Source organism: Capra hircus, chromosome 16 (assembly GCF_001704415.2).
Source record: "Capra hircus breed San Clemente chromosome 16, ASM170441v1, whole genome shotgun sequence".
In the NCBI taxonomy this organism is placed as follows: Eukaryota; Metazoa; Chordata; class Mammalia; order Artiodactyla; family Bovidae; genus Capra; species Capra hircus.
In genome coordinates, this window is record NC_030823.1 from 28,537,472 (window position 1) to 28,554,642 (window position 17,171).

Here is a 17,171-nt window from a genome sequence, read left to right on the forward strand (position 1 = left end):
ACATATGACAGAAAATGCTAAATTAGTGAAAAATAGCTAAATTGTCATATAGTGTTTCACTTATACTCATTTGTTCACTTAGCCCATATGCTTCTTTTCTTTTTCTGGCCACACCACACGGCATGCGGGATCTTAGTTCCCTGACCAGGGATTGAACCCATGCTGCAGTGGAAGTGCGTAGTCTTAACCATTGGGCTGCAAGGCGGTCCAGGCCATATTTTAATGTTAAATTACCTTTTTGAGTGGGAGAGTCTGAATCCATTCCATGGAGTTCACATCAAAGATATCAACTGCATTTTCACTGTACACTGAGAGATACGGTGCATTGTAACCTGAGAGACAGGAAGGAGAGAACAGAAGGCTGATTACCTGTAACTGTTAAATCCAAAACATTCTGAAAGATCTGTGCTAAGGAACTGTAGAGTGGAATCCCACCAGATTTCAGTATCAATACAGATTAGCCACAGCAAAACATTTTTGAAGTAAAAATCCCATCAATCATAAATGAAGAGGTTTTATGGCCATTATAATACAGAAGGAGTCTGTTAACACCAGGGCTATAATATTCCCTTGCCCAATACTAGTTCTATAAAGGGGTTTCATTACATTTAAAATAACTGATCCCTAAAGTAGTTAAGCTCTTGACAGTGAAACAAAGCTACCGAGCAGAGAAATCTTAAGAATTAGGTTCACATTTATGAATGCTTGGTAAAGCACCTGGCACAAAAAATGCTCCACATATACTTATGGATGAACTGAACATCAATAAATAGTGGCACAAACAAAGGGTAAATGAGTACCCAGGCTAAGATCATGAATTTTTGGCAGAGCTATTCATAAAAGCCAGATGTTCCAATTCTCATTCTAATTCCAATTCCCACAACACTCTGAATTATTTTCTGACCAGGATTCATTCTAAACATGATGCCACAGATAAGAGTATAAATTTCAGAAGAAACAAAACGTTAAGAATAGTTAAGCCTGGCTAGGTAGGATTACAAGTATTTTTCTTTTTAAATCTAGATTTCCCAATTTCTCTGTAGCCACATATGTGGCTCTCCTACATTTTCCTATACTGAACTTTTAAGCTTGACTGTCCTCATACCCAGCATTCCTCCTATCTTGCTGCAGTGGAAGAGAATTCCCATCCTGCTCCATATCCTTCTTCCTGTGTTCTGACTTCCAGCCTCTTTGGCCTTCTTGGGGATCTTACTCTGTTTCTTACATTTAGCACAAGGTCAACTTTTCCTGGCTCCCTAGCGGCTAGTTCCCTTCAGCATTTAAACGTGCTCCAAGTATCTTCCACTAAAAACAAAACCTGCCGGATTAGACACTCGTCCTGTGTGCCTCTACAGAACTTGTACTTTGGCTACCAGAGCACTGAGACCTTACTGCACCTTGTTCTGTCAGGAATCCCTTCTACTGCATTTTATGCTCTGTTGAGGGTGAGACTGTCTACTTTGCTTAATGTTACATCTCTTTCAGTAAAATAACACATAAGTTTTATGAGTTTTATGAGCTGTTAATCTTCACAAGCACTGTATCTGGGGGGGAACCATGAACATAACTCCTTAGGGTTATTTCAAAATAAAAGCATGCTGCTGCTGCTAAGTCACTTCAGTCGTGTCCGACTCTGTACGACCCTGTAGACGGTAGCCCACCAGGCTCCCCCGTCCCTGGGATTCTCCAGGCAAGAACACTGGAGTGGGTTGCGATTTCCTACTCCAGTGCATGAAAGTGAAAAGTGAAAGTGAAGTCGCTCAGCTGTGTCCGACTCTTAGCAACCCCATGGACTGCAGCCTACCAGGCTCCTCCGTCCATGGGATTTTCCAGGCAAGAGTACTGGGGTGGGGTGCCATTGCCTTCCTCAAAATAAAAGCATATGTGTTAAAAGTAAGATATTCCATAAGACAATTAGCTTCAATTATGTTCCTGTTAATGTTGACCCCACTGGCCTGCGTATGGTTTAACTAGGTATGATTAACTTAACCATACCTTAATGAGGTTAACTAGGCATGGTTATTTTCTGTACCAACATAATTAATGCCTAGGAAAAACCTCAAAGATGACTTTAAAAAACCCTGTTAATAATAATGAATACACATAGGAGATGAAGTAGAAGGAAAGAGATAGCAAGGCAAGACAGCCGAAAGTAAAACTCTTACAACAAGAGGAAGGATTCGCCGGCCACATCAGTTCCTGTTGTCTAGATCTTCGGCCCTGGCAGTCAGTGTATATCCCAATGCTGTTAAAACACAGCAGGTATTCTTTACTGGAGATTTCAACCGCACAGATGGCATCCATTGGTTGATGTGCAATAAATGAGAGTGTATGGTCATTTGAATGGAGCATACTATATGGACTTCCTTCTCCATTCAGGGGATATCTTAGAAATCCAGACTGGAATCCCACACAGAGTTGCTCACTGAAGACTGCCATCCACTGGACATTGTATGGGACTTGAATTTCCTTAAATTTTCTGTGACGCGTCTTGCTCTGAAATAGTTCATAACAGAGGACCTGCCTTTTCATAGCCACACACAAGCATGTAAGGGCTCCATGATGCACTTTTCCAGAAGTTATTGTTTGACAGCCTTTAGTTTCTGCCAGCTTATAAAAATCAGTCTCTCGCCCGTCCAGAGCTGACATAGGAAAAAGTCGGACGTGTCGATTTCGTCCTGAGATCACGGCAACAAGTTGATCATTTGGAATGAGTTCTATCTGATGAATCTTCTTATTGTCACCAACTCTAATAATTTCTGTGCAAAGAAAGAATAATGCATCAACTGCAAAATATGTTTTGTTTATTAATCACATCCCAATTATACTCAGAGGAATATGTTAATTTATAATAAAGACAGAGATACAGAAAAACTAAGATATCAGAAACCATACGGAGAAAGAGGAAGATAATTACACTCACTGAAAGATAATTTAACCTACCTACAGTAAGGTATTGAATTTAGCACTGAGATTTCTGGCAGCCATGGCAAAGAGTTCCTATGTGATAAAACATGACAGGTCTTTAAGGAAAACCTTTCACTCTCACCAAATTCTAGTCAAGTTTTACCATGGGGTTACTATTTTTAAAAACTGACTCACGTTTCACTAAAGGTATTTCTTTGGGTAACAAATTAATGAAGTTTAAATGCATTGTTTTCCCATGATCTTACTTGATATAGAGATCAAACCAGTCAATCCTAAAGGAAATCAGTCCTGAATGTTCACTGGAAGGACTGATGCTGAAGCTGAAGCTCCACTAGTTTGGCCACCTGATGCGAAGAACTGACTCATTGGAAAAGCCCTTGATGCTGGGAAAGACTGAAGGCAGGAGGAGAAGGGGACGACAGGACGAGATAGTTGGATGGCATCACTGACTCAATGGATATGAGTTTGAGCAAGTTCCAGGAGTTGGTGATGGACAGGGAAGCCTGGTGTGCTGCAGTTCGTGGGGTTGCAAAGAGCTGGACACGACTGAGCAACTGAAATGAACTAAACTGAACTGAACTTGATACAAAGACATAATTTAGAAGCATTCAAGAATGCTAAATTAAATGGGTTTCTTTTTTATTTCACCTAGTATTTAATTTCTCTCTAGAAAAAAATCTGTTGTATTAACTTTTGGAATAAAAGAATCCAACAATAAACACATTTTAATGACTGTTACCACTTCTAGTACCATTAGAACAATGGGAAAATCACGTTGTGTTTTTCTTTCATGTAATATCTTTAGAAATACAGTCTGAGTTTATACAGCAGAACTGTTAAACAAAATGACACAAGAAAGAAAATATACATAGAAATTTTAGAACTCAAGAGGATTATAGAGATTTGAAAAATTAACTTTTGACTTATAAATGTATCAAATTAGGTCTGGAAAATTTCAATTACAGAATAAATAAGAGCAAAGACTGTTTTTTTTAGAGTTTAAAATCTATAGTTTAGAATTTTCTATCAATAATATTTTCTCCACAATATTTCCTCTTACCATCTTTGGTGACATGCACAACAAATAACCCTTCTTCATTCCCCAAAGCTATTCTTTCATGATCTATACAAGACATAAATATGAAATATTTTTATTAGGTGAAAACCTATATAAAACTTACAGTATAAAACAGATAAAGAAATATGGTATAAAGAAACTGAAATAAAAATAATTAAAATATAGCAATAACTTATACTATTAAATTTCCTTTCAGATTACTGTAGTAAATATTATCTCATGTCTTTTTTAATAGAACAATCACTAAAAAATAATTTCTATCAATGCTTACAAAAATAAAGAAATGTTTATTCAATAAAAGGTGAAAAAAACCTCTAGTTTGTCAGCACCCTGGATCCAGTTCCATTTCTCATTTGGAGAGGGAAGAATTGTGAAAGGCATCTGAACTTTACTCATCAAACTTTTCATTATTTACTACAAAGTAACAAGAGTTGGCAGTATACATAAGAAGATGGCAAAAATTTAAACGTCCAGACACAGAAGCTGCCAATTTTGAGGGTATTTTATATATGGGCAGTCTGTTACAAATTCCATCTTACTTAAACTTCGCAATAACCTTTGCAAAGTAATTAGTACCTGTATTTTACCTAGGAAACTTATGCTTTATAAAACAGCTTACGCATTAAGAAGCAACTTTTTCTAAGTCACGCAAGGATAAAATAGATATGGTAACAGGTTAATCTTTAGCACTGTTGCTTTTTCAGAGGAAAGTACATTAGAAAAGTTTATTTATTTTTGTTTACTGAGAAATAAAGCTTTAATATGGTCTCATTCAGGCAATAAACATTTACTGAGCATCTGTGATATAACACATACTATGTCAGACATCAGGGATTCCTAATGAAAGCCAATCCCTGTTGACAAGGTATATAAACAATTATAACAAGATAAATGTCATATATCCATACCTATGATTGCAGCTGCCTGGGTTGTTTTAATGAGGGGCAGAGTGCTGTCATAAGCCTCTTTGGGAACATAGACTGAGCGGTCTCTGAATTTGTTTTTCTTCAAAATCTTGTGCAATTCACTCAGTACTCCCACCCACTTACTCTTCTCATTTTCACTATCAGCTAGCATCAGGATGGAACATTTGTTACTAGATGCTGAGAGCTGGGAAGCTGTGACCTAGAACAATTTAATCAAAATTCATGATATTAGAAACATCTTGACATCTTTTAAGCCAGCCATCTTTTAGGCCAGTTTTATGCTTATGCTAGTTTGCTTTGCATTAGCCAGAAAATGAGCACTCAATAAGTGATACCTTTAATAGAGTTTAGTTATTCATAATGTTAGTGTTGTTTGTATTTTCTTTGCTACAGAGTGCCAGAATACATCACAAAAAACTCATTACACAGTCATTTAACAACAGCCACTGACATTTATTGAGTAATAACTGAGCACTAGACACTGATCAAAGCATTTTGTAAGTATTAACTCATTAACTCTATCAATATCTTGCTCCAGGCAAGAATACTGGAGTGGGTATCCATTTCCTACTCCGCCGGATCTTCCTGACTCAGGGATTGAACCCCCATCTCCTGAATTGGCAGGTGAATTTTTTACCACTGTGCCACCTGGGAAGTTCATCAATATTTTTACAAGATAGGTATTAATGCAGAGAAATTAATTTCTCCAAGGGCACAGAACTAGACTGGAATCCTGTGTCCAGGCTCATAAGCACTACACGATACTGATTTTCAACTCATTTTAAAAAGGTAAAAAATGCTCAGAAATACTTAGATTCTGTTACTTCATAACAATAACTTAGAGAAGATTACTTGAACTAATATTTAAATGAAGGTTTATCACTTTACAATGACACTATAATCAGAATACTTAATTTATGTATATATGGATCCTTTATTAAAAGTAATTTAAGCAACAGAGACAATAAAATCCCACAATTAGAATCAGGTAAGATAAGTGCGCCTCTGTAGGTTCCCTTGGTAGCTGGAGAGAGAACAGTTTTTGGTCAGGAAACTGAGAGACTAAGTATGGTCTTAGATACAAGATACATACTTTTACTAAGTATATAGGCATACCATCAGGAGAATAGTCCTTTTTTAAAAAAACCTCCATTATCCTACTTAACTCATCAGTTTGAGATTGCACTGTGTTAGACAGCCTCCAAAGATGTCTACCAACAATTTTTCCTATGGAATTTCACTCTTTTTATCTAAAAATGCAGTCTATTTCCCCTTCTTTTACGTCTAGGATGACCTCATGACTTGCTTTGGCCAACAGAATGTAGAAGGGTTACTGTGCCTGTTTTGAGCCTAGTCCTTAAAAGGCCTGGCAGCTTCTTCTCCTCTCTTGGAAGCCAGTCACGGAGAGCTCAGCCAGACTAGTGAAAGATCAGAGGCCACATGGAGAGAGCCCACAAAGAGAACTGAGGTGGCCCAGAGACCAGCCAAGTACCAGGGCTAACAGCCGGAACCAAGGCCTCAGACGTGAAAGTAAGGTTGTTTCGGCTATTCCAGCCCCAAATGAGCTGAACGCAGCTATACGAGAGACTCTCCAGTCGACACCAGAAGAACTGGCCCATAGCACGGTGAAAAGTAAAGCCGCTAAGTTTTGGGGTGGTTATTACAGAGCAATAACACTAAAACATTCTGACTCGTAAACAAGATCTTTTATTTTTTTTTTTTAAATTGAGAAATCTCACACTTAGTCAATTCTTGTGGTAGTACTTATCTGAAAATTGAATGTGACTCAAAAATATTATCCAAGATGAAACCTATTTTAGAAGCCGTATATTCAAGCTTTCTATGGGTCTTTTACTAATTCAGTGTTTACTTTGCACAAATTGTCTGTAAGATTTGGTTATATTCCAAGTAAGTTTGTGATCTACAGAGAGAGGTAAAACATTTAGTTTTTAAAAGCAAATAATTCAGTGATCAAATTATAACACACAGACTTACTCTAAATATACAGGGTATATCTTTTCGACTTGCATGAATAACATCAGAAGCCAAGACTGAACTCACAGAAAATTCTTCATCCCTGAAGGAAAAGTGAGACATTAAAAGTTAGCGTATGTGGGTATGTGGTGTGGTTTTGGCTGTGCATCTAAATAACACATATGAAGCAATCCTCAAAATTTAATTGCACAGAACATCCAAACTGAATTTTTAAAATTTTTGAATTTTCTTTCTTGGTAACTAATAGTGCCAAAAGTAACTTATCAGGTGTAATTTGACAGTGCCACACTACACAAGAGTTAGAAATCATTTCTGGCTTACTACTCAGTGTCACAATGCCAGTAAGCACAGGACACGTGGATTTGGATCCTAGTAGGTCTGCTCTGATAATACACATCAAGTGCCCTCAACACAGCTCATCTGCCATTTTATTGTTCCTTCAACACAGCTCATCTGATGTTTTACTGTTCCTTAGGAAATCCTAAGACAGATCCCTTCCACAATCATCTCTTCCTTGTGATTTCTTTAATTTGGCTATTGGTACCATCATTCTCTTGATCTTGAAGATTTGACATCTTAGTCTTATCTTTGATTCTTCTCCCTATCTTTCTATATTTGGTCCCTTAGCAGGTTCTGTCAAATTTTCCTTGCTAATATTTTAAAGTTTCTTGCAAATAAAGAAATGTATTTCTTTATATTTCACATGTATGGGGAAGATGACAATGTGTTTTAGATGCTGGTATGAAATGCTTATGTGAGCCAGAACTGGAAATTTTAGTTTTGAGCACGGGTCTGGAGACATATGTTCGGGAGTCATCTCAATGCAGAGATGATGCTTCAAGCTACAGGAGTAAATAAGATCACTGAGGGAGAATGTCTGGAGTCACGAGAAGGGGTTAAGTAGAGGAGAGAGTTTGAAAATGAGACCAGAAACATTTAAGAGATGTACTTAACTTAAATGTTCACGGCTTCATTTTATATTCCAAGAACCTGTCTGATTTTGAGATTTTTATTTCCTTTCCTCACAATGAAATTATACTGAAGCCTTTGCTTTAAGTGATGATATAGACTTTACACATTAGGTCTCTAGTACCCCAGAAGCCTTTAACTGGTCTTTCGGTTTTCAAGCACTAACCTCTTTTCCCAGACTCCCAGACCCAACATGCATACACACGCACATCAACCTGTTCTATAACTATACCATATTTCCTATTTGTAATTATGTTGTGACTGCAGTATTAGTAAATGAGAAAATTACTGTGAAATTAGATTTAAATAAAAATATGGCAATATAATCAGAAGAAAAATCACACACTTTGTATTTCTGTGTTGCAGAGATACAAATATTTTCATCTCTGAAAACTTACCTCATGTCAATCACTTGACTGACTACAACACTGGGCTGAGATGCCTTTCCTTCGGCAATATCGTACAGAAAGAGCTTGAAGTCACAAACGACAGCCAGTGCTCTCTGCCATCCTTTCTTCACTCCAGCTGGCTTAGGGATCTTAGGCAAACAAACAAGCAAAACAACCAGAACTGAAATGTCAATCAGAACCCCTTTAATTACATATGTAACTGCAGGGTGAAAACCTAAAGACAACATACACATGTTGTAAGTCTGCCACTGTGGTTGGTAAAGTAGCAGATGGAACATATACATCATTAATAACATGAGCAAGTGTGACAACACATTCTTCAAACATGGAATGACATTTGATTCTGAAAAATTTTTAACAGTACCATTTTAATTTTCTCTAGTAATTCATTAAAATAACATTCACAGATTTCTAAGTGGCATAAAAGCCAAATTTGGTAATAGGATGAAAGGCAGTGTACACTTTAAATATTATTCAAGATTATAAATAAGATTACGTCTTGACAATAACTCATACTTCATAAGAATATACCACCTCTCCAGCAAGACTAAGTGCTACAGACTCCTTTAAGGAGATTTAAACATCTGAACATTATGCTGTAGGGACAGTACAGGCAATTTTGAGACACTCTGAAATTTATTCCAAGCAAAAACCAGGTTTTTGTTTTCCAATCATTTCTCTGAATGAAATAAAATTGTTAGGTGAATTTTATTTACCGAATTTTCGGTCAAGGACTATGTCTGTAAGGTAACTGACATTTCTTAATTCATTAATAAACCTTAAAAGATTAGTCTAAATCCAACCTAACCATACTTACCCTGACATGCCCTTCATATGCTGTTCCTATTCCTTTCTGTGGATCTATACCCAGAGGACCTTTTGTCTGTTCAGGAGGAACTGGACAAGCAGTTGGAGCTTTGTTGACACAAGTTATGTGACATGAAAATCCACACACTTTCGGAGGGGAAAAAAGAAACAGTGTTCAAGAAAAATTAATTTTTACAAAGAGAACATTCACTGAGCACTCATTATAGGCAAAGTGCCATGTTAGATGAATGATTATCTCTGGTTTTATTTTAAACCGTTTTTGTCATTTGGAGAGCTGATTCATTTGCTAATAGATAAGACTTGCAACGAGAAATAGTAAATACTTCTTTTCATTACTGTAATATTATTGTTCTGTGTTAACACTAGTGATCCAAATGAGAAGCAAATAAATGGTAACAAATCTAATCTTGAGACCAAAATGACCGTTTTAAACTGAATTCCTAAAAAAGCAGCTTCTGGAGTTTTAACTCTTCATCTCACTGCAGTTGGGTACTTATTCTGAAATTTCTCTTTCAGGAATCACTGATGGACATTAAATTACCTGACATTTCTGCAGTATCTGGCAAACTTTACCAGTCCCTCTCTTTGAAATTTAAATTGCTCAATGATTAAAAAGGTATTTAAATTTTAGGAGTTGTTGATATTATTATATATATTTAAACTACTAAGATAATAACAATAGTTAACTTTCTTGGGTATTTTAAAATTTTTGCAATAATATGCAAAAATGTAAGATAGGCAAAATGATAGGATACTGAAAGAGGAACTCCCCAGGTCAGTAGGTGCCCAATATGCTACTGGAAATCAGTCGAGAAATAACTCCAGAAAGAATGAAGGGGTAGAGCCAAAGCAAAAACAATACCCAGTTGTGGATGTGACTGGTGGCAGAAGCAAGATCCAATGCTGTAAAAAGTAATATTGCATAGGAACCTGGAAAGTCAGGTCCATGAATCAAGGCAAATTGGAAGTGGTCAAACAGGAGATGGCAAGAGTGAATGTCAACATTTTAGGAATCAGCAACTAAAATGGACTGGAATGGGTGAATTTAACTCAGATGACCATTATATCTACTACTGTGGGCAGGAATCCCTTAGAAGAAATGGAGTAGCCATCATGGTCAACAAAAGAGTCCGAAATGCAGTACTTGGATGCAATCTCAAAAACGACAGAATGATGTCTGTTGTTTCCAAGGCAAACCATTCAATATCACAGTAATCCAAGTCTATGCCCCAACCAGTAATGCTGAAGAAGCTGAAATTGAACGGTTTTATGAAGACCTACAAGACCTTTTAGAACTAACACTCAAAAAAGATGTCCTTTTCATTATAGGGGACTGGAATGCAAAAGTAGGAAGTCAAGAAACACCTGGAGTAACAGGCAAATTAGGCCTTGGAATACGGAACGAAGCAGGGCAAAGACTAACAGAGCTTTCCCAAGAAAATGCACTGGTCATAGCAAACACCCTCTTCCAACAACACAAGAGAAGACTCTATACATAGACATCACCAGATGGTCAACACTGAAATCAGATTGATTATATTCTTTGCAGCCAAAGATGGAGAAGCTCTATGCAGTCAGCAAAAACAAGACCAGGAGCTGACTTTGGCTCAGATCATGAACTCCTTATTGCCAAATTCAGACTGAAATTGAAGAAAGTAGGGAAAACCACTAGACCATTCAGGTATGACCTAAATCAAATCCCTTATGATTATACAGTGGAAGTGAGAAATAGATTTAAGGGACTAGATCTGATAGACAGAGCGCCTGACGAACTATGGACGGAGGTTCATGACATTGTACAGGAGACAGGGATCAAGACCATCCCCATGGAAAAGAAATGCAAAAAAGCAAAATGGCTGTCTGAGGAGGCCTTACAAATAGCTGTGAAAAGAAGAGAAGTGGAAAGCAAAGGAGAAAAGGAAAGATACAAGCATCTGAATGCAGAGTTGCAAAGAATAGCAAGAAGAGATAAGAAAGCCTTCCTCAGCGATCAATGCAAAGAAATAGAGGAAAACAACAGAATGGGAAAGACTAGAGATCTCTTCAAGAAAATTAGAGATACCAAGGGAATATTTCATGCGAAGATGGGCTTGATAAAGGACAGAAATGGTATAGACCTAACAGAAGCAGAAGATATCAAGAAGAGGTGGCAAGAATACACAGAAGAACTATACAAAAAAGATCTTCATGACCAAGATAACCATGATGGTGTGATCACTCACCTAGAGCCAGACATCTGGAATGTGAAGTCAAGTGGGCCTTAGAAACCATCACTACAAACAAAGCTAGTGGAGGAGATGGAATTCCAGTTGAGCTATTTCAGATCCTGAAAGATGATGCTGTGAAAGTGCTGCACTCAATATGCCAGCAAATTTGGAAAACTCAGCAGTGGCCACAGGACTGGAAAAGGTCAGTTTTCATTCCAATCCCAAAGAAAGGCAATGCAAAAGAATGCTCAAATTACCACACAATTGCACTCATCTCACACGCTAGTAAACTCATGCTCAAAATTCTCCAAGCCAGGCTTCAGCAGTATGTGAACCGTGAACTTTCGGACGTTTAAGCTGGTTTTAGAAAAGGCAGAGGAACCAGAGGTCAAATTGCCAACATCCGCTGGATCATGGAAAAAGCAAGAGAGTTCCAGAAAAACATCTATTTCTGCTTTATTGACTATGCCAAAGCCTTTCACTGTGTGGATCACAATAAACTGTGGAAAATTCTGAAAGAGATGGGAATATCAGAGCACCTGACCTGCCTCCTGAGAAACCTATATTCAGGTCAGGAAGCAACAGTTAGAATTGGACATGGAACAACAGACTGGTTCCAAATAGGAAAAGGAGTACGTCAAGGCTGTATATTGTCACCCTGCTTATTTAACTTCTATGCAGAGTACATCATGAGAAATGCTGGACTGGAAGAAACACAAGCTGGAATCAAGACTGCTGGGAGAAATATCAATAACCTCAGATATGCAGATGACACCACCCTTAGGGTAGAAAGTGAAGAGGAACTAAAAAGCCTCTTGATGAAAGTGAAAGAGGAGAGTGAAAAAGTTGGCTTAAAGTTCAACATTCAGAAAACAAAGATCATGGCATCTGGTCCCCTCACTTCGTGGGAAATAGATGGGGAAACAGCGGAAACATTGTCAGACTTTATTTTTTTGGGCTCCAAAATCACTGCAGATGGTGATTGCAGCCATGAAATTAAAAGATGCTTACTCCTTGGAAGAAAAGTTATGACCAATCTAGATAGCATATTCAAAAGCAGAGACATTACTTTGCCAACAAAGGTCCGTCTAGTCAAGGCTATGGTTTTTCCAGTGATCATGTACAGATGTGTGAGTTGGACTGTAAAGAAGGCTGAGCGCCGAAGAACTGATGCTTTTGAACTGTGGTGTTGGAGAAGACTCTTGAGAGTCCCTTGGACTGCAAGGAGATCCAACCAGTCCATTCTGAAGGAGATCAGCCCTGGGATTTCTTTGGAGGGAATGATGCTAAAGCTGAAACTCCAGTACTTTGGCCACCTCATGCAAAGAGTTGACTCATCGGAAAAGACCCTGATGCTGGGAAGGATTGGGGGCGGGAGCAGAAGGGGACGACAGAGGATGAGATGGCTGGATCGCATCACTGACTCTATGCATGTGGGTCTGAGTGAACTCCGGGAGATGGTGATAGACAGGGAGGCCTGACGTGCTGTGATTCACAGGGTCACAAAGAGTCGGACACGACTGAGCGACTGAACTGAACTGAACTGAAGATAGGTACAATACCACTATTTACATATGACTTTGCTTGGGTCACAGAACTCATAAGTAACACTGCTGGAATTCAAAACCAGGCAGTCTGGCTCAGAGCCTGCATACATTACTATTAACACTACGGCCATCAGACCTCTTGATACTTATATGATGAACCTGAGATAAATAAAAATAAACTCTCTTCCATTGAGACTTGGTTGGTTGAGAATTAAAGAATTAAATATCTAAAATGAACAAGCTGGTTTGGAGGGGTGACAGACTAAGAATATCTATGCAGACAATTCCTCCTCTAAGGGGGATCCTGGAGAATATTTTGAAAGAATAAAAGTGGAGCTGAAGCGATAGCATCATGGGAACACATGCACATGGGGAAATGAACTGAGTATCACAAATGGACATAAAACCAACAAAGAAGGAAGAGGGACTAGCATTAACTATCAAAAGCTATCCATCTTCTGTCACACAGCTCATTCACTTCTAAGTAGAGCATCTAACAAATTATAATTTGTTTTACTAAGCAAAAAAATCTTACTTTCATCAGGTAATGGAAACAACAAAATTATTGCCTTATACTGGATCTAATTTCAATCAACCAAGAAGACTTAAAACGACAGGAATCTTGAGAGGTTATAACCACATTATACATTTATGAAAGCCTGGGCATAGTCTAATGTGTCCCCACTGTTTCATAGGGTAGTTTCAAAGAGTCTGAAGAAAGACAGGCCCAATATCATGGCATGGGACCTAAGAAGGGAAGAGAGTTGGAAAGATCTCAAAAATTCCTACTACAGAATTGCAAAGGATTCTGATTCATAAAAAATGACAAAGGACCTGATGCCAAGTAGTTGCCCAGGATTCTTTCTGATCAACAGATTAAAAGAGTCACGTTTATAAGTACTGGCTAAGTTTCACAATGAGACAAGGCCTAAAAGCTATACAAATTCTTCCTGTAGACTTTAGACCCTTCCTATTCAATGACAGAGCTTATTCATTCTCAGATTGTTTTGTTATCTTTATCTTTTACCTCCCCTTAATTATGTTTCCCAAGGCTTGGTCCTCATATTTACTCTCTTTTTCACTCTTATGTTTTCTCTGGAAAACATCATTCATATTCATCACTTCACATATTCATACCTCAAATCTCTTATTTCTCATGTCTGCCCATTTTCTTTTGTTCTAAATCCAAGCATCTAAAAGACTAGTTAGGGTAATGCAATCTGGATCTTCTACGTGAGTTGTGAGAACTAGTCAAACATAGAACACTGTATCCCCAGTGCCTAAAAGCACAGAGCAGGCATTATGCAAGCATGTGATGGATGAATCAGTGACTGGTAGGGGAAAACCTCTGCTACTAACACTAGGAGTAAAATATCTTTTGAAGCATTATAGCAGACATGTAATATTTCTAAAAAGATACTGCATTGTTTACTTAATAATAACTTCTCTAACAAACTAAGCAAGAGTAAAATGAATAGATTCAAGAATAACCTCTCCTATTTTGCCATATAGGTTACCATTTGGGGGACCACAAATTCACCTCAATAATGAAACAAAGGTGAATGCAACATAAATATATCCCCCCTGGAACATTTTTCTAGAAACTATCTGTCTAGTTTCCAATATTCAACAGACTTTAGCAAGGTGCTCAGTTTATTATCCAGAGAAAAGCAAATGATTAAGTCAAACAAATAAACATTTATATACCTTCTAAAGAGAATAATGCTTTTTGATTACAATTTAGGGAGTAAACGTTAGGACTCTAAAGTCACATTTTCTTACTATTTAATTCTCACCTTCACAAGAACAGCCTTGTCTTATCAAACCCACCATCAAAGAGGTACACTGATGACACTTGGTAGGAGTAGTAAAAGATTTGACAAAAAACTGATGAGTCTTGCGCTGCAAAACAAATTGATAAAAATCATTTAAAGGATTCCCATAAGGTGAACCTCTGTGAACACATCAGCTGCTATGTTTTCTAATTCAAAATTAGAATGCTTTCTAATTCCTTTCTATAATTAATACGCTTCAAATATTTTTATTAGACAATATTGAGCTGGAGTATTCTAAAGATAATATAAGAAGTTAAATGATAATCAACTGCTCCTGAATGCCACTTGAAAAGTTATAAAATAAATTGTAGTGTCCCCCTCCCCCCCCACAAATTTTGACTTCAGGGCCTTCGTAATTCCTCAGATTGTTCTTTGGCAATGAGTTGGGTAAAAGTTTCCATATTTATACCTATATAAAAAAAACAAATGGGCTTTTATATCTTTTTATGAAAGACAAAGAGTAACTTAAAACTCTTGTCCCTACTATAAATCACGTATTTGATTTTCTGGGACCAAGAACAAGTAATATGTTTAACAAACATCTTTCCTCCTTTGGAAGCAGGCAGTATTACACTTGAGCAGATAAAAACACACATGTATTATTCCAGAGACAGACTGAAAACCCAGCATTTAAAGCAGTCATGAGCTCTGGTCCAGCCTCAAACCAATCTATTTTAGGAGTTCCTTGGGACCTAGTTTCAAAGCAGCACTGGGATTTGACTCTATTCTAAGTAGAATACAGACTGTCTTTCAATGGCTTTATAATTTTTGTATGTGGCTGATCAAGTCAAAGTGCAGACATTGTGCCAGTACTTCTTTATCATCTCATTTAATGGAGACAACGCCTCTGGGAAGATAGGTGTATTTCTTTTTACAGATGAAGAAAGTGAGACTGAGAGAGATTACATAAGTTCCTGATGAGTAGTTAGCTACTGGTAGAGTTAGAAGTCATGCCCAGATCTGATTCTGCCATCTTTCAAAGTCTGACTATTCAAAAACATGTAAATGAAAAATATGATCTTAAAAAAAAATCAGACTGCATAAGACATAGTTAGCTCAATATTAAGGGCCGCTATGCCCTTAACAATGAACAAATACCTAATTTGTTAACATCACATCAATTTTTGTTCAACATTTCTCCTGTATACTGATCTTATTCTTACTTTTTTGCACTTTTAGTAACTATTTAGAGTAAAATTTCTAGTGCTGATAACTTTTTCAGTTGTTCAAAATGAATTAATGAAACAATTCAGTTTGTTACTAACTTGTTCTGTAGGCTTTTAGTACAGTGAAAGAGTAGTCAACTGCTCAAGGTAAGTAACTCTGTCCTTTTTTTCCCTTTTCCAAAAGATAAGAAGACATGTTTGAAATGACAGTAATAATACAACTGTGCCAGCGACAAATTCAACAGTATTGCTTCACACTCTCCAAAAATTACTTACAAAACACATTTATTACATACTTTTTCTCCAGAGATCTACTGAGAATATTATAATTTTAACTGAGTATGCAGCAATAGGAAATATAAACAACGTTTTAGCAGAACATTAATTTTAAATGATCAAGTGGCAGGTGTTGGTTAAACTGTAAGATGTAGACATGATTTATTAATAAAGATTAAAAAGCCCATGTTTCACTAATTCCAACTGAGGATAGTATAATATATAACATGTGCTCGTGCTAAGTTGCTTCAGGGGTGTCTGACTCTAGACTAGGGTCTATTCAGTCCTAAGTTCTAGACCACTTGGCTTCTGGAGGTTTCTAAGATCCCCTCTCTTGTCTTCTGGTCAATATCTGATTTCTAATACTTCCATAAAAGGTAGCTGGAGGAAGAAAAAAAAAAAAGTCTAGTAAAAGGGCATTAAACCTAAAGCATGAACACATTAATTTTAGGTTATGCAGTAATTTGGAGTAAAATAAGAAATAACTATAACCTGAAAATTTAAAGAGGTGGATATGAAGAAGTGTTCTTTTCATTCCAATTTTGTCAGTGCCGCAGACTTCAAGCTACTCAATGGATGAGGTAAAATACTTTTAATAAAAGATGTGAGAACAAAGTAGAGCCAATCCTTTTTGAAAACTTACAAACTAGTGGTTGTACATAATTAGGATTCAACACTATACAAGACAAGTAAAGGTGACTTTATCTGGAGCAAACCTTTCTTAAATAATTTTTAAATAACATTTTTTGCCTTTTAAATACTTTTATATTGAGATAATTGTAGAGTCAATCTTTTAGAAACCATGAAGTAACCTTTATTTTGTGGAGAAGGACAACAGGTGTACAAAAATTAAGTTAATATTCAGTCCATGAAATGTTATCACCAGAGCTTCGTGGAGGCCCCTCTAATTTAATTTGGTCTTACTTTAAGAAAACATTCATCCTGAGGATCCACTGTCAATCTTTCCCCATGAAATCGATCACCCAATCTAATGTGATCTACACAG

The 17,171-nt window shown here is 37.1% G+C and overlaps 1 protein-coding gene across 1 annotated transcript in view; it reads right to left on the minus strand.

Moving 5' to 3' along the window:
* The window catches only part of CDC42BPA (CDC42 binding protein kinase alpha), a 304,553-nt gene that overhangs the window by 22,126 nt on the left and 265,256 nt on the right, over positions 1-17,171 (minus strand). The window contains 8 exon segments of the mRNA XM_005690541.3: positions 235-332; positions 2,166-2,759; positions 3,989-4,051; positions 4,915-5,131; positions 6,928-7,009; positions 8,295-8,434; positions 9,124-9,260; positions 14,685-14,790. Coding sequence (XP_005690598.2) covers positions 235-332; positions 2,166-2,759; positions 3,989-4,051; positions 4,915-5,131; positions 6,928-7,009; positions 8,295-8,434; positions 9,124-9,260; positions 14,685-14,790 — 1,437 coding nt within the window.